At 47.2% G+C, this 17722-nt stretch overlaps 4 protein-coding genes across 4 annotated transcripts; 1 reads left to right on the top strand and 3 right to left on the bottom strand.

The window, feature by feature from the left end:
• Positions 1 to 5135: 5135 nt before the first annotated feature.
• On the top strand, positions 5136 to 5378 carry N7508_007540 (uncharacterized protein; the record flags this gene model as incomplete). Its single annotated transcript, XM_058465604.1, has 1 exon — positions 5136 to 5378. One exon carries the CDS (start codon positions 5136 to 5138, stop codon positions 5376 to 5378), a length of 243 nt encoding a protein of 80 aa, XP_058318006.1.
• Positions 5379 to 7903: 2525 nt separating this feature from the next.
• N7508_007541 (uncharacterized protein) lies at positions 7904 to 8285 on the bottom strand (the record flags this gene model as incomplete). The annotated part of the gene is made up of 2 exons (XM_058465605.1): positions 7904 to 8024; positions 8092 to 8285. 2 exons carry the CDS (start codon positions 8283 to 8285, stop codon positions 7904 to 7906), a joined length of 315 nt encoding a protein of 104 aa, XP_058318007.1.
• Positions 8286 to 8604: 319 nt separating this feature from the next.
• On the bottom strand, positions 8605 to 9763 carry N7508_007542 (uncharacterized protein; the record flags this gene model as incomplete). The annotated part of the gene is made up of 2 exons (XM_058465606.1): positions 8605 to 9305; positions 9355 to 9763. The coding sequence occupies 2 exons, from the start codon at positions 9761 to 9763 to the stop codon at positions 8605 to 8607; spliced, it is 1110 nt and encodes a 369-aa protein (XP_058318008.1).
• A 3349-nt stretch (positions 9764 to 13112) lies between these two features.
• N7508_007543 (uncharacterized protein) lies at positions 13113 to 17444 on the bottom strand (the record flags this gene model as incomplete). Its single annotated transcript, XM_058465607.1, has 1 exon — positions 13113 to 17444. One exon carries the CDS (start codon positions 17442 to 17444, stop codon positions 13113 to 13115), a length of 4332 nt encoding a protein of 1443 aa, XP_058318009.1.
• Between the last annotated feature and the right edge of the window lie 278 nt (positions 17445 to 17722).

Consider the following 17722-nt stretch of genomic DNA (forward strand, 5'->3'; position numbering starts at 1 on the left):
ATGCCTAGTGCATGTATTGTCCAAGAGAATACTCTTATTCGCTGTCCTTTGCGAGCCAAGACAAAGAATCTGCTCAGCCCAAAGACATAATGATAGGACAAAAAACGCTTGGGCTATTGCAGGCCACGGCAAAGTGGCTTCCTAGTTCAATCCTATTGGCTAATAACACATTCAAATCGGACTCGATCTTCCGCAACTGACAACATAATGATCCTCCCTTGACGTTCCTCCATGATATTTAGGATTATCGGCTGATTATAAAGAGCAGCAGCCTAGCGTTAAATTTCCCTCTCTGCTTGATAATAGAATTTCTTAAAACGTTCCCGTATTTGTCAATATCATTTTGAGCAGTCAAGACGGACCAGGTGGTTATAAAGGGTCTATTTCTACTGCTTAGGCGGCCTTTGATTGCACATTGTCATTAAACCAAACATCCAGTTATGGTGAGTACCCGCCTCTCTCGCTGGTGACGATGACATGCTCACAAAGGAAGCCCGCTCCGCTTCACGTCCATCTCCTGTATGGGCCGGCAGGAATAGCTTTGAAAAAAATACTCTCTTTGAGAATTGAATCTCCGCCACTCTTGAGATTCAGTCCAGAAAACCCTAGTGGAGATGTTAGAAAGTTGCTAGATTTCTGTGACATTTTCAGGAGCAGAAGATCCCAGGAACCTCGTCTCGACGTCTACTTGGGAGATATATTACGCGTTCTCAGTTATGATACTGTTCTTATGCTAGCGCTGATGACTTGGCATTTTGATGCTTCATCTTCTGAAGCATCACCGGGCTTGATTGATTTCCTGAGATCGCCTTACGACAGTGTGAAGACAATGCTTCAGGAGAAATATCAAAGGATGAGTGGAACGAGCTCTTCAGACTTTGACTTTTCGCTTATCCTAAATTGAGTCTTTTCTGGTGATCAAGTGTGAATATGAAATGAATCGTATTTGCTTTGTTCAAAAGTAACCGAGCATTCTAAGGCGATTCCAAATCTTCAGGGAAGGAGGAACAGTACGAAAAGGGGCGACTTGGTATGTATGATCTATTCTTACACGCATATAATACATAGTGACCGACGTCTTAGATGTGGACAGCTCTGTCCAAATTGGTGGATTACTACTTGAACCTGACTCCTTTTCACAAGGTGAAGCCCTTTATGGAGTATAGATCTGCTATGTCAAATATTGTTAATACGTCAAAGTCAAGTAAATAATCGAGTATTATAGTTTCCGATCATGGTATCGGTGTGTCTGTTATACTTTACTTTATTATTGATTGGATGAATAGAAAACATATTATATTTTCCAAGCCAAGTGATAATTGTTGACTTAGGCTGAGTCCATAGGTCAAAACTAAAAACTATTCCATTTCAAACAGGGAGAGTTGATTCCCATATTTTCGGGGTATTCAAATAGATGAACAAGATACTCTACATTATCAAGACCAAGAACTTATAACAGTACACCTTTGATAGCAAGAAGAAATCCGAAAACACATTCAGATAAACAGCACTCATGTATCTCGCGATGAGACTTCTGAGTTTCTTCTTATGCAGAGATACACAAAATCCTAGCAGGGATACAGAAAGCCCAGCGCCCACTGTACGTTGCGATAGAACACCATATCCACTATCTTCATCAGCCCGATCTTCCGCAACATTGATTCTCCCTGGACATTCCTCTATGGAGATATATTTGCAATCACCTCAGAGAGCGTTTGTTCCATCAAATGAACATGGAGGGTATAACCCCGTCGCCCCCATGAGTTTAGAGGAGAATTCTTTCAACCGCACAGCACCTTTGGAGCCACTCCTCCCTTCTTAAGGCCTATTTCCAAATGTATGTCTTTCTCCCTTCTATTTTTCTCCCTTCTGTTTGGCATCATTCTCCCAGCCCCTCTAAATATCTCATCATAATGGGAATATGCACACATGAAAATCCCAAAGAGCCCTCGTGGAACATTGAAATATTTATCTTAATTACCCAGCCAAATATTGCCCATGGATCAATGCTAATTCAAAAGTAGCATTGGATTATACGCACGTCCTGCAAATCGCACAATAATCTACCGAACAGCAAATCGTGAGTCTAAGCCGGATTATCAAACCTATATTATCCATATTTATTCAATGATTTGACGAAAGCTTCTAGATTCTATCCAATGTGTTGGGAGGTGTATTATATCTACCTATCCTGTGGGGAGCGGGAGGAGTATGCATGCAGTTCTGTTTCGAGGATCCTTGCCAGGGAATAAAGAGACGATACCAGGAGCTTCGTAAACCCTGTGGGAATAAGAAATGCAATTACTGCACAAAGATACAAGATAATTAAGCATCGAGATATCGTGTGACTGAGAGTTGACTTTTGAACCATTTTTATGCCTGTTCTATATATCAGCAAGCGAAATTGGACGAATAATTACATTGGTGTGGGAAAACTATTCCGGCAACGGAGCCGTTGTGGGATGCATTCAACGCATGATGAGATGCGGGATCCTCTTAAAGAGTATCCACAAACAGATGATGAGCTCTCGGAGGATATATGATACATTCTCGGAGGCTGAGTGCGGGAAGGATCCGGTGATTTGATAGCGGAAAATAATGTACTACGTTGCTTCTCTCTCTATTTTCGCCGTCAATTCAGAAAATTAAAGTCTTTTCAACAAATTCCATTATCAAGCGGGGAAAGAAATATACCGCTAGGCTATTGCTCTTTACAATTCTGAAAACGGAAATTGACGACGTTGTTATCCAAATTAATCACTATTTCAATAAAAACGGTCGATTGGCCAGTATATAACCCCATTGGCGCTGTTCTGCTAGCCAAAAATCCTCATATCTACATCGCCAGATAGATCAGCTTGTCAGAAAACACTCATGGATTGTATTCCACCTTCCTCGCTACGAGGACTGCTCCCCAGCTGGATTAAGTCCTTTTTATTTATTCAAGACAACTCCCCGTCCGCCAGAGAAACTCAAGAGCAGGGCACAAAAGGCGGAAACAAAGAAACTGTGAACGACAATAGTATAATCCACTCCTCCGAATATATATCACTAATGTGCTCCCTTGCTAAATACGATTTGTCTTCCTTCCAGAACCCTTTTCTACCCCAATTCACCTTAAGTACCCTGAGAAGGCAAGGAGGCCAAATTCACTATCAATTGGCTATTTCAATCATATAGAGCCTTGTAAGTAAAGACCAGGTAGCTCAGCGGGCATTTCTGGAAATGCTGACAATGTAGATCTAAGCGATGTCCCAGCTACAAGGACCAGTCTTGAACGTTCAAATCCTCGACAAAATCGCTGAATTTAAGAGATACGACTGTACAGTTTGGACGCAAAACAATGTTTCTATGAAGTTCTATGTCAGGTACAACGACAACTCTAAAGGTTATGTTTATGGCTATCACTTTATTGATGGAATAGTGCCATCAATGTTTGACATGGTGAAACTTCACTTCAAGATTGAAAGAGCAAAAGATCTTATAGAAAAGGAGGAGTAGGACTATGTTAAGCGGAAATATGGTATTAAAAGAGAGAAAGTTTTAATTTTATGTCCCGGAAGGAACTTAAAAAACTAGTTGAGTGCTATTGTGCGATCAAATAATAGCGCAAGCCGAAGCCAAGAGAAATGTCTGTATTTCTATAAAATACTAGCTAATTTCTATTTTGTCGGAGTCGCAGGAGAACTTTATATTGTATTAATTATAAAAAATAGTCTGTAGTTCTATTATAAAAGCACCTTGACTTCCTAGTACATCAACCATCTGGAATCCAAAGAAAATAATTTCATCTATTCTTAATTATGGATGACGACACATTTGGCAACCTCCTAGTGTCCACCCTTGTGGGCTATTATATTTTCCTCATTTTCTGTTTTCTTATACTTCCGCTTACACTTCCGCTTTGGCCTATAGTAAGGTATTACTTCACTGGCCGTGTTTGTATGTCTGTTACGATTTTTTAAATTATCCAATTATCCTATTAAAGAAACTGATCATATCACAGGACTAAGATGTCTCTCAGTCTCTATCTAACTACTATATTGATATGTGGAACCTGTAAGTTCGAGAGTGATCTATATCGTTTACTCCTATTAATCAAGGAGTATAGTTGTTTTGGACCAATTGAACACTAAATGTTTATCACTCCAGAAATTGTTTTTTTCTTTTTCTGGTTTTTTGGTTGTTGGTAAATTGACAAACTAGAAGAATTTCCTGATTTGATTTGAATATTCTGGATATCAAAGGTGTACTTTATGCCCGAGGCACCAATTAACCAAGAGCCAACGAAAGCTATAAAGTGTCTCTTTTCCCAGGTAATTTTTCTGCGAAGCATTGCAGTCAATTGGCTTTTTACCTCTTTTTCCTAAGCCATGTCAATAACACCTCTCACTTCACGATTACCACGCCTTATAAGACAATTCTGTATGTTATTCTTTGATCTCACGTGTAGCAGATATCTAACTAACTATTTAGTCGATGAAATGGACAACCCCCAGTTCATGATTGAATACAGCGCTGTCACCTCGTACATCGTTTCTTTGACCCGATGTGATGATGGGCCCATTACTGCCCATTTACTATCCAGTATTCTTTCTCAGCATATAGGGTATGCCCCTTCGGCATTTATTGAGGATCTAGTGGGGCAGAGTGTTGGCAATACGGACTTGGAATGTATGGTCTTGCTATACAGTCTTCTGATGATGGATTTCCTGCCCCCCAGTGACATGCGCATATCAATCAACCGCATGATTTATTCGCATAGCGGGGAGGACCTTAAGCGTCATCTTGTGGATAATTTGGACAATAACGCTGGTGATTGGCTACAAAATCAGCTACAAAGAATTTTGTGATCGCTGTTAGCCCAACGATGTGAATTTGGCCACCGAATATCTAGCCGTTGATGAACAATTCTCTCTTTCTTTTCTTTTCAATTATGGAAGTACTAGATAAGGTATATTTTGCTTGAATAGTAGAGTTTTGATGTCAACATCACGTGGTCCCATTGAGCCCTAGCTGTCGCTACGTTGTGTTTATCAGACCGGCGCGTTGACCTGTAATTACACCAGACGAACAGCGAGCAAATCACACACTCGAAATGTTTATTAGGCTAAGTTTCTTGCTCAGCCGCCAGGATGTTCCTGGACCAGTTCGGCGGCCCTTTGCCCACTCTGGCTGAGACGAGCGAGCAAATCACCTGCGTCGAATCGTTGCCCTCTAGAGCCCCTCACGTCGACTGGAAGGTCAAAGAGCGTTTGCAGAAGCTGATACAGATCCCCCCATACGGCGACGCTGTGATCAAGAGGCGCCATCTTAAGCAATTTCCTTCTGATAGAGATGACTGTTCGAACCCTGTGTGCGGTAGTCGTACGGCATAGAAAGGTGTACATCAACTTGTAAGAGATCAGATCGGATAATAGCCATAAGATAAATACAGAACGGCAACATACATCTATTATCGAGTCTGAGGGGGAATTTGGATTCAATTACACGAATTGAACCGGAATTCTTTCGAACAATAATGATATAGACTCCTAACATCCCGAGTTTCCGGGCAATGCGTGAGAGTAGCTTCGGCATTTTGACAAATTGTTCCTCAGTTGTGTATAAGACCAGAGGCATTATGTAGAGCTAGGGAGTTTAAATATTATTGCTGTGTCACGCATGATGGGCAGAAACCACTGTTCTGAGCAGAAAGTCGCGGGGAAATCGTGGTCATGGAAATCGTGGCCATGGAAATCGTGGTCATGGATATTGTGGTCACGGAAATCGTGGTCATGGCGTGTCGGCGCTTAGCATCCTAGAGGTGTCTCTACCATTCACCACCCCCGTACTTTATTAATAGGTATCGAGGGCAACAAGACCTAAATGTATAGGATTGAATGTCAATATCAAACGGCAAATAGGCATAGAGCCTTCCCATAATCTAATCCGTGTTGTCGTCAATGAGTGGGCCACAGAGTGTGCATGTTAGCGACCCCGCCACCAAATATTTCCATGAAGCAGATGACCCCAGTGACGGAGAATGAGTGGCGCAGGGGAAGTGCATTCTTAGCGCCTGCAATCTAGGCCGGCCGGTCGGTCGAAGAGCAGGTCCAGTTGCGGCTCCTCGCACGACCACATCTTTTCTGACGTGGCCGGAAGATAAACTCGAGGGGCATTCCCACCATGTGCAGTCAGTGAATTGAGGCTGCACCGGGTCCTTTACTTGAGCAAAATATTAGTCCACTGCCCCGTAGTGCGAACAAACCACAGTAGTTCCTTCTTTAGCTTCCGAAATTGCATAAATCGAAGGCCCCATGAACTTATATGGCATTGTACATAATTCCATTCCCTTGTCTAACTTTTAGCCGATATCTCGAGCGTAATTAAGCACCATCCTGTTCTATCATGAAAAGAATATATTATATTAAGCGGTATAGCATAGCGATCTCGAGCTACTAGATCCATACATTTCGACATCTGTTCTATACTAAGGCTAGTGGAATTGCACGACTTTTAAGCGATTTAGGTAGAAGTCGACCAATTCCTTACTCGGTCTTTATCTTGTTAACTCCATGCGTCTCTGCTGGCTCCCTAGGAGGTAGACAGGCCCATGCGCTTGGATAGTCGTATTCTTTGCACATATCTGAAAGGGCGAGCATAAATGGTTTTGTTTCCGGTTCTCCGGGCTGGGGAGTGTTTAACATGAAAAGGATTGTTTTCCACTTTGCGACAAAGGGCTGCCACTGGATTTGACCGAGGCCAAGATCTAAACCATTGGCAATGTTTCTGTCCATTAAGCGGCTATTGATTCTGTCAAGCTCCCTGATGGCGTCTCTTGCTGCTTTAGGTGGAATTTGGCTTTCTGAGATCGGGTTGTAAAAGCAAACAAATGGATTGTCGACCATGGTGAAATATAGGGTATATAGGTATGGAGTCGCTTTATGGCGTGCCTCTAGATGATATTGAGATAGTTTTGGTTTATCAAGTCTCTGTGAGCGACCTTTTATGTGGTTAGAGCCAGCATCAACGATCGTAGTGAAGAAGGCTTGCCTTCGGAAACTTTGACTGCTTTAGCCTTTTAATCGGCGTTCCGAATCTGGTCTTGATAGAGACCGGCCAGCATTTGGCCGAAGTTTGTAGGAAGGCTTTTCAACATTCTCGGTGTATTGAGAGGAGTTGAAAATAGCAGTGTCAACCTTAAATAACTGTTATGCGAGGAACATAAAAACCGTGGTCAACCACGGTTTTCAGACCACGGTTTCGCAAGCCGTGAGACTCTTCCTTGGTGGTCGCCTACATGATGAGCCCGTCGTATATATTTTTGCGTGGCCGGTGACTGAGTTCTACAATGGCTTTAACGTGCTAGGCGAGGATAAATTGCGGCTAGCTAACATCTTTCGCGAAAGGGTCCGTGAAGATCTTGCCAGGTGTGTCATCGAGGACGGAATGGCTCAAAGGTTTTTCTTCGCTCATGGGTCTGAGAGCTCTTTCCTAGATATGCAGACACTTCCGTATAACTTCGCAGGACTCAAGCGGGCCTTGAACCTTGGAAAAGAGGAGTGGGAGGCATGGAAGACCACGGCTCTTTAGAACTAGAATAAAATGAGGGGGGAAGGTGAGAGGGCTTTGGACTGAATAGATTGTGCAAATCCCATTTAGCTTCGGAATAAACCTTGTTACGAATATATTTATGTGCATATTGGACAATCATCCTTACTGGTGGTTGGGTTATGAAAGGCGATGAATGGATTCTCCAAGATAACTAAATAGAACACAGACATGTATTGAGTTCCTCCGTTGTGTTATTCAAGGTGCTCCATGGCAGCTTTATGGTTTTCCTTGTATGACCATCAACGTGGCTAGAAGTACTGTTACTATCCTCGAGTTGGAACTTATCTAGCGCATAGCCATTAACGACTCACAGCTCCTCTTCCCGCTGTGGAATTTGGGTAGCGGGTGCCTGTTTCGAAAAATCGAAGAAGGGCTGAGGAGCAGCGAAAGCGCCTGGGTAGAAATGATTGTTGGAACTGTGGTGGTAACTGGAATTGGGTAGGAGCTGATGGCTGTTGATATTGTGGTGAGAATGGGAATTGGGCAGAGGCTGACGGCTGTTGGAAATGAGGCACTTGCGGCGCATTCAGAGCAGGAGGAAACTGCTGAGGCATGGATGGGAACCACGGATAGAAATTTTGCTCCTTGTCGGGAAGTGCCAATGGTGCTCCTGATCTGTAATGACTATTCGCAACAGGGGAAAGGATTGCAAGTGCCTCTTTCACGGAGTATCCAGGGTCACCGATCATGTTTTCGGCAATCAGTCTGTCTGCCTCACGGGGTGCGAGTATCTTTTTGAGAGCAGACCGTGGAACACCTTCCCCCCGCAGCGGAGTGGTTGGCCCCTGGTGCCAAAAGCCAGCCACGATGAATGGAAGCCTGCTTTTTCCCGGTTCTAATTCTCCGACAGCCAGCCAGTTAAGACCTTATTGACCACCGGCTCTGACTTGATCGCGAAGTTCTCGGATATGTTGTTCTTCACGAAGTGTGCTTGGGATATTAGCCCTGGTAGCTCCGTCCAATGCCGGTTGACCCCCTGCGGCAGCGCTTGATACAAGCCGCACCCTACTACTGCGCACCTTCCACCACAAAGCGGGCACTTATTTTGCCAAGCCATTGAATCATGCGTATCGTTTCACCGCTTGATGTGTAGCCGGGATTTATAGAGCGCGTTGTCTTTCTTGGTACGATAGCGATTGTACGCGTCTGTCCACCAGTAGAATTCCAAAGCTGAATACTGTTTCCTGGTATGTCTGCGCCAGCCTGCGGCTGCGAATTGGCAGACGAATTGGCAGAAGACTCCGATGCGCCGAAATTGGCCCATTCATTTGGATAATGAAATTTCTCACACCATTGTAAATTCGCAGCGCTTTGCGTAGGTATCAGCTCCGGTTGCAGGAAAAATACTCTCCAGCGCCCAAATAAATCAGGGTACCGGATCGTCCCGAGATCAGGGTCTTTCTTCATTCGTTCGTTTCCAACCCTCATCTCGGCGTTGATGCTGTCAAGCGCGGCAACAGCGGCCTTGGCCTTTTCGTCTAGGCCTTCCAAGTTCGCCTGAGGATTCAGTCTTGTATTTTTTTCTAATGCAGAAAAAAGCACTTTGAGATGCGGGGTTGCTCGCTCATGCGCATCTTTGTGGTACGAGGATAGCCGGCCTTCAACATGTTCTACTGGGCGGCTCGCATCATTCCCGTAATAGAAATTAGTATGCCTATCGGCCTCGCCCGGGAGAAGACCTCCAGACTTTTCGCGAAATGATAATAGCTCTGATGTAATTAGTCAATATTCCAACGACATCTGTAACGGTACACATACTTTGGAAAGCCTTTTGAGCTTGAATCTTTTCCTCTCCGTGATATTTGTCGGGATGGAGAAGCGCTTGTAGCTTTCTGAAATCCACGGCAAACGGAAGAGCATTATCAAGTGCGTTCTTAAACGTGGTTGGGTCGTCAGATGCGTCAGAGATTGCTCTGATTATAAGCAATTTCTCGTTGTGACTGAGATCCTCCTCATCCTCCTCCATGTCAGTGTCTGCGGAACTAGATCTCTGATGCTGTTGGGGCTCGGGCGTGACAAGAGCGGGAGTCTGGGCAGGAGCTTGGGCGGCAGCCTGCACGGGTACATGACCCGTGGCTGTTCCCTGAGCTGGAGCCTGGGGTGTAGGGCGCTCAGTGTCTGGGGTTTCCAATTGTGCGCGAAAGTCTTTGAGATCGGGCGTCGGCATATTGTCTTTTCTCAATAAATTCTCCTTTTTTTTGGTGTTTCTTTTTTTCGTGAAGTCCGGGGGCAGGGGCAGCTGCTTTCAGATGTCTTTTTTTTCTTTTTCTTTCAAATGACTTGATTGAGAGCAAGTAGGATAAGTAAAGTATTAAACGTGACAAAAGCCAATTGTTGCTGCCGTTCAAATGAGATCCGAACAGACTTAAATATATAGCCTCCAGTTAGCCTGACCACGATTTTAGAGATGACCACGGTTTTAGAGATGATCACGGTTTCGTCAGGGGATGTAGTGGGGCCAGTACTTCAGAAAAGAAAAGACAAGAAAAAGGTAACAAAAAATTCAAAATAAAATAAACAAGAGCAAGAAGACAACCTTAAAGAGTATATGAAAAGGACACATTCTTTTGCCGGGATGCCTCACGAAAAGAACTTCTGCTGGGCTGAATAGTTGCTCCGGTACCTTGCTGGCAAACTCACGAGCGAGCGTATTGAATGTCTCGTCATCATATTCATCGTTGCATTGCTTTTGGTTCGGCAATTGCGTGAAGACCGTGTGGAAGAGCTGAGTCGAAATGCTCTGATCGGCGAGTTTGAAGAGAGCGGAATAGGGTGCTTTAACTTGTGATCTTGACTGAAGTTCTCATACCTGGCAAGGTGCAGCTTTCTAGCAATTTCTTTGACAGGAATCTTTAGGGTTGTATATCCTCCACTATACATCAGGTTGTGGAAGGTAGTCAATCTGAACCATACTATTTTAGGCATAGTGACCTGCTACGGGCACTTATAGAATTGCCTCCTAACCTCGGACACTGGAAGCCGAAGTCAGTTGGAACATCACGAAACTGCTCTAGGGAGGGCAGTCAATCTGAACCATGTCATTTTAAGAACGTAATGCTCGGCTACGGTTCATCGAGTTGTCACCTTAGACTCGGTCATAGTCTCCCATCACATCGGTCAAATAGTCACACTCTCGGCCATCCACTTTCAGGATATCTTAATCCATGTAGATATTGTCCTCTATCCATAATTTTAGTGTCCATTCACTTTTAATAACACAATTCCTATGGAAAAAAGTAGCTCATATCAGAAAAACATCGGAATTTCCGGAGATAATAGGGCTCATCAAGGAGCTAAGAAGGGTGTTGGAACAAATAACCGCTAAAAATCTAGAATCAATAAGACTCAACTAAACTGAATATAGTATATAATTCATTTAAGTAGCATTGGTAAACCTATAGCATTCTGAACATATCATTCGCGACCTAGCAGGTTTCCAACCTCAATACAGATATATCAGGGATAGTGTGGGGGTAGCTTTGCCCATCCATATGGATATACGAATCTTTCAACATGGTTCAGCAGTTTCTCCTCCACTTCCTTCTCAACTTCCTGCCTATCTGACTGTAGAGGTGGATCAAAAGCCAAATGCCATAACTCACCAAATCTTTCCCACTCGATACAGAAAGGGCCCGTCTCTCCTCCAGCGTGCAATTCTTGCAATTCTCTCGATTGCATTCCCCCACTGATGCGATCGAGTTCCTTAATGGCTGCAGACGCTGCCGCAGAACGCTTTCTCTCTTTACTAAATGTCCTTTGGAGCGTCACTTTTGGGTTTTGGACAAATCCTTCGTACAGTATACGTAGATACGGGGTGGCTCTCTCAAAGGATTCATGATGATCCGGTCGCAATCTTTCCCGCGGCAACTTCACAACATGTACTGTGTCGTTGGATGTTGACTTGGGCGAGCTTTCGTGAGGCTTGGAAAAGGCCGCAGGGGCACCAAAATCTGTACCCCCAAATGAAGGCTTGGAAAAGGCCGCAGGTTTACCGATATTCGAACCCCCCAATGGAGGCTTGTAAAATGCCGCAGGGGCACCAAAAGCTGAACCCCCAAATGAAGGATTGGAAAGGGACGCAGGTTCACTGAAAAAACATGGCATGAAACAGTGAGGGCAGGTAAACCCCTGCATAGGCATACCAGAAGATGGAGACCCGTGCATTGATGATAATTTGGTATTTTATGAAAAAAGGAAATCAAGCTTTGCCGCCTTTCAGAGATTCAGACCGACTTAAATAGTGTAGTTGTGATTTACCTTGACCATGATTTCCAAGCTGACCACGGTTTTCTCGATCAAAGTGACCATTATTTTTCTTCGTTATGTCCACGGTTTTTAAGATCATGTGCGACTCACTTTATTCCGGAAGGATCGAAAGCATTCTCTGTCATAACTTGTTTTAATTTAATCGCTTCTCAGCATGCAGTACAGACGGATGGATGGATGGATGGATGGATGATATCATTTACCCTGACCTCTCGCAAAGCGATATACAGGCTACAACAACTATGTATCACCGTGTATGTACATGTCTGATGTTCCACTTCCTGAAAACGAACTTGGAGCCTCGTCAAGGCCTCTCGTGGCCTGTTTGCCGTTCATGTTGTTAGGCTGCCCTCATGGCGCGCGGCTTTTGAATCGTTGTGACGCCTCAGCGAAGTCTAGGACAGCTTTGACCGTCCTAGCCCGCGACACGGTGTCTGGTTTACCTTTCTCACCTTCAGTTGAGCCTCCCAGCAAACTTGATACGCTGTTAAACGCGTCCCCAGCTTCAGTCCTTAACTTTCGTCGAATTTCCCTCAAATTTGGGCAGTCCACCAGCACGTGGGTGTAGACCTCGACATAGAACCGCCAAGACTTGTCTTGGCGGTCCTAACCTTCGAACTCTAGGAACCGCCAAGAAATTTCTTCAGTATAAAACCTCCTAATAAGGAATTTATTTGCTTATGAATCGTGTTTAATGCACTTTTATACCACTTGGCGGTTCTCCTAGCGGTTCTCTTGGCGGTCCGGGTCTCAAATCATGGAACCGGAACCGGACCATGTCGAGGTCTACGTGGGTGACTGTTTTTTGCGCGCCACACACGCACTGATCGTTGTCGCGGAAGCTGAAGGTCTTGGCCCAAAAGACATTAAGTAGCTTCGACAGGTCTACTTGCATAGACCACTACCCCAGTTTTTCACCCGATAAATGAGGCTTCTGGTCTTTTGAGGTTCACCATGTTGTAGTTCAGAGGTATGAATTGAGTTGTTATTTCCGAGGGATACATGAGCCTATATATACAACAATGAGCCAAGTTGATTAGAAATCAACTTAGTCGTCTATATAGACACTTCGGAGCTAATTCCGACGGTACGGCTTGGTTCCTGATCTGCACCAGCCTCATATCACAACATTCCCCCTCAGGATCGCTTTGCTGGCAAGGCGATACTGGATTAACGCTGTGTAGGCAAGCCTCGGTAAAACCACTCAAAAACCTTCGTGGGAAAATAAAGTGGAAAGAGCGCCTGCGCTGTCACGTTTGTTGCCTCCGAGTCTCCAAGGCTTCGATTCCTAGAAGACTACAGAACTTGGCAAAAGCCGTAGGTCCCAACGGCTTGGTGAGACCGTCAGCGGCCTGTTCCTGAGTAGGAACATATTGAAGACCAATCTCGCCAGCATTCAGCACTGCTCGCTGATAATGGAATTTCACGTTGAAATGTTTGGTCCGTTTGTGGAACTCGGGATTGCGCGAGAGGGCAATAGCGGACTGGTTGTCAGCCATGATGTTGGTGACCGGGGACCGGTACATTTGCGTTTCTGCTAGGAAGGTGCGGAGCCACTGCAGATGTAGAAGGGCATTGTATTGTCCAATGTACTCGGCATGAGTCGTCGACGTGGCCACTTCCCCCTGTCTCTTGGACGACCAGGAGACTGGTGCGCCTGCAAGTTGGAACACATAGCCAGACGTGGAGTATGCCCCATCAGTGACGACGGAGCCACCGAAGTCGGCATCTGTGTATCCGATCAACTGACCACTGCGGTATGTAATGCGATGGCATTGCGTGGCTTTGACATAGCGAAGCAATCGCTGCAGGGCAACCTGATGGTGCGATTGCGGCTGAGACGTGAAGCGACTCAACGTGCCCAGCGCGAACGCAATGTCCGGCCGCGTTCCGACCATCAGATACATCAATGAACCGATGGCGGTTGCGTATCGTGCTTTTGTTTCCTCATCCGGAGGTTCTTCGTCTGGGCGGCGATTCAAGTCTTGCTTGGGATTCATAGGGGTAGATTTCGCCTGGCAGGTTTCCATGCCAAAGTCGGAAAGAACCTTTTGGATGTACTGTTGTTGGTGAATGGAAACGGCTCCGTCGGCATGGTAGTCTAATTGGATCCCGAGGAACGAACGTGGAGTTCCAAGGTCGTTCAATCGGAATTCTTTTTCCAGTGCTCGTTGCACTTGGTCTATCTCGTGCGAGGTTGATGCAGCAACGAGAAAGTCATCGACGTAGACGCAGATCACGCAATTGGATTTATAGAACACGCAGTTGTCCGATTGTGCCATGGTGAAGCCATGAGCGGCCAGAACGCGGTGGACGCATTGGTACCAAATCCGCGGGGCCTGCTTGAGTCCATACAAGGAACGACGAAGCCGGCAAACATATCCCGGTTCTTCGAAGCCTTCAGGCAACTCCATGTAGATGGAAGAGTCAACGTCACCATGTAAGAATGCAGTGACCGCATCAAATTGGTGAAGCTTCCATCCTCGTAACACGGCGCTGGCGATGATGCAGCGGACCGAGTCCATCCGTGACACCGCAGCAAATGTTTCATGGTAGTCGATGCCGTGCTTCTGCCGGTAGCCTTTGATGACCAGTCGCGCTTTGCGCGTTCCGTTGGTTTTGGTCTTAAAGACCCATTTGCAGCCGATCACATGATCTCCGGCGGGTACGTCTGTTCGTAGAACCTTTTCCCATGTTCCGTGTTCGAGAAGAGACGCATATTCTTTCTGGATGGCTGCCCACCATTCCAGTTGATTCGGGCACGACACGGCCTCGTGGAAAGTCGACGGATCGACTGTGCGCGCAGATGCAGTATTCAGTGCGCCTGCGGTGTACACTTTGCCAAGTGATTCCAGTAAGCGCCGTGAGGGTCTTCTTCTGCGGCCATAGATGGAATAGCCGAGGTCCTGTGTGGACTCTGCTTCCTGTTCGATTGGATTGACCGGTGGAAATGTTTCCACATGCTGAGATGGCGTTTTCAGTCGTTCAGCCAAACCTGGAGGCGATGCTGGTGGCGTAGGCAGTGCGCTAGATGGAGGTGGCACCACTGGTGAAAAGACAGGTGATGGAGGAGCGTTGTCCGGGAGGTCGTTGCCTGTTTCCCCCTCGATGAGTGGCGCCACTGGGGTCCTCTCATCGAACTCGACATCACGGGAAAATACTGTCTTACCTGAATGAATTTCATACAGCTTGTACTGGTTCGGTTCACTGTAACCTAGCAATCGGCACTCGGAGGATCTGGGTCCAAGTTTGGCTCGATGCTCTTTCGGGATCAACACCCATGCGCGGGAGCCAATCCGTCGCAGATGCAACAGCGAGGGCGGCTTCCCGTAAATGATTTCGTACGGGGTCTTCTTCTGCAAAATCGATGCTGGCGCGCGCAACTTCAGATAGACCACCGTGTCCACAAGCTCGGTCCACCAGGAAGGAGGAAGGTTCGCATCAGACAGGAGCGTGTTGATCCGCTCCCGGATAGTGCGATTCGTGCGTTCGGCCAGACCATTCTGTCCTTTGCAGTATGGTGGCGAGGTGTCAAACTCAACTCCCTGGGTCTCGAGGTGTGCTCCGATCGGCAGGTATTCTCTCCCGTTGTCGGTGAGGAACCTCTTGATCTGGGCACCGAACTGTCGGTGCACCCAGGCCGCAAATAGTCGGAACTTCTGGAGCGCTTCATGCTTCCATCTCATGGCATATGCCCACGAGCCACGAGAATAATCGTCAGTAAAGGTGATCACGTACCTGGAGCCATCTTTGGCGATCGGCATCTCCATGATGTCCGAATGGATCATTTCAAAGATTCTCGTTGAATGCAGACGTGGCCGTCTTGCACGGGAGTTCCTCTTCTGATGCTGCTTACCCGACATACACGCTGGGCACTGCGGCGTTGCCAGCAGCTGCGCCTGCGTTAGCGGTCGGTACGGAGTGCCGGTCTGCCGGAGGACCACCCTCAAGTCTCCCCGGTTCAGATGTCCCATCCGAGCGTGCCACAACGCTTCGGAGGCCTGGTCCACTCCTTTGCACGCATCTTCCTCGAGTATCACAGCTTCACCACCGAGTTCAGAGGTTGACGTTGCGCATTCTGCGTCACTTGACTCCTGAGGGTCGTCGACGTCCATGGCCACCGCCTGCGGTTCCAGGGAATCTGCATGGCCACAGGTCGCCGGCGCCCTCGCCAGTTGGACTCGCTCTCGAGATCTTCTGCTCACATGGCACCGCAGGATCAACAGATCCTCCTCCGCATGGTAGGCAGTCCCCACGGTCCGTCCTCGGCGTTGCACAAAGACGTTCTGTGGGTGCGCCACCACCGAGTAGCGGTCTCGCAACAGCTTCGGCACGCTGATCAGGTTCATCCCGACGCGTGGCGCGAAGTATACATTCTTTAACACCAGGGGTTGGTTGAACTTCCCCCGGAGCGTGAGCTTCACCGTACCAATCCCTTCGGCTTCCACTGGATCGCCCGCCGTGTCCAGCATCTCGCGGTGGGGCCGCAGACTGCTGAAGCAGCTCCGGTCCCAGCAGATGTGGCTGGTGGCGGCCGAGTCCAGGATCCACCGGGGTTGCGGTGCGTGGGTATAGAGGGTCGTCACCCTCGCCCTCACGATATTGATCCTCGGTCTCTTGGAAGTCGGCGGGCCCTGCCGATCTTCTCTCTGGCTTGACAGTATATTTTGCATGTTGTTTCTTGGTGAGCCGGAAGCACTCCGTTCAGCCTTCAGGGCATGGTCCCTAGGCGGGTGAATTTCGCGCTGTTTCTTCCAGCACTCCGCGACCACATGGCCGCGCTTCCTGCAGTAGGTACATTTCTTGGGATTTCTCTGCACTGCATTTATTGACGGTCCTGGGACTCCCTGCGGGGGCACGGGAGACTCCTTTCGTCGGACCGTCTGCTCGGCGTTGGACAGCCGATTTCCGATCGTGGTCGGGTTGACCGGATCCTTGTCATTCTGGATCGCATCCACAACCAGGATGTATTCCGGTCCGATCTGCGTGAGCAGAATTGCAATATGTGTCTTGTCACCGATTGATCCTGGAGCAATGGCATTCAATCGATGTACAAGCAGCCGTACGCGATCAACAAAATCACGCGCACTGGCACATCGTTCGCCGGTTGTCTCGCGAAGTTGAGCAAACAGTTCGCAGAAAGTGGCGAGTTCCATTCGCCGGTACCGTTCTTCAAGTTCATTCCAAAGGTCACGGGACGTCTCTAGTCCCGCGACATGAATGCTGATGTGGGGGGACAGGTACCGGAAGATGGTGTGGTAGGCCTCGGCTTCGCGGCGCGACCATTCACGGTGGCGCTCGAATGCCTGGACCTCCACTTCGAGGCGCGCTTCAATGGCTCGCTGCCTCACCGCCCCATTGAGGTGGGGCTCCACCAAGGGGTGGATGTCCGCCGTAATAGGTTTGGCGTACTTGAAGAGACAGTCGGGACGCTGAAGGTCGCCCGACACGACATCCCAGACCTGCCTGGCTTTGAGGTAGGAGGTCATGAGACGTTTCCAGGTCGCGAAGTTATCGCTTCCCGTCAGAGGTTCGATGGCCGTGACGGCTCGGTCAGGAGAGTCATGGACCAGAGCAGACATAGTGATGATTGCGAAAGCGGGGTAGATATATAATCAAGATTGATGAGATGATTCTCAGATGAGTAGAGACGGCAGCCGAGATTATGCTCCCGGGCTCATAACCTGTTGTAGTTCAGAGGTATGAATTGAGTTGTTATTTCCGAGGGATACATGAGCCTATATATACAACAATGAGCCAAGTTGATTAGAAATCAACTTAGTCGTCTATATAGACACTTCGGAGCTAATTCCGACGGTACGGCTTGGTTCCTGATCTGCACCAGCCTCATATCACAACA

This window comes from Penicillium antarcticum, assembly GCF_028974205.1.
Source record: "Penicillium antarcticum strain IBT 31339 chromosome Unknown utg000007l_segment0_segment0, whole genome shotgun sequence".
Classification (NCBI taxonomy): Eukaryota; Fungi; Ascomycota; class Eurotiomycetes; order Eurotiales; family Aspergillaceae; genus Penicillium; species Penicillium antarcticum.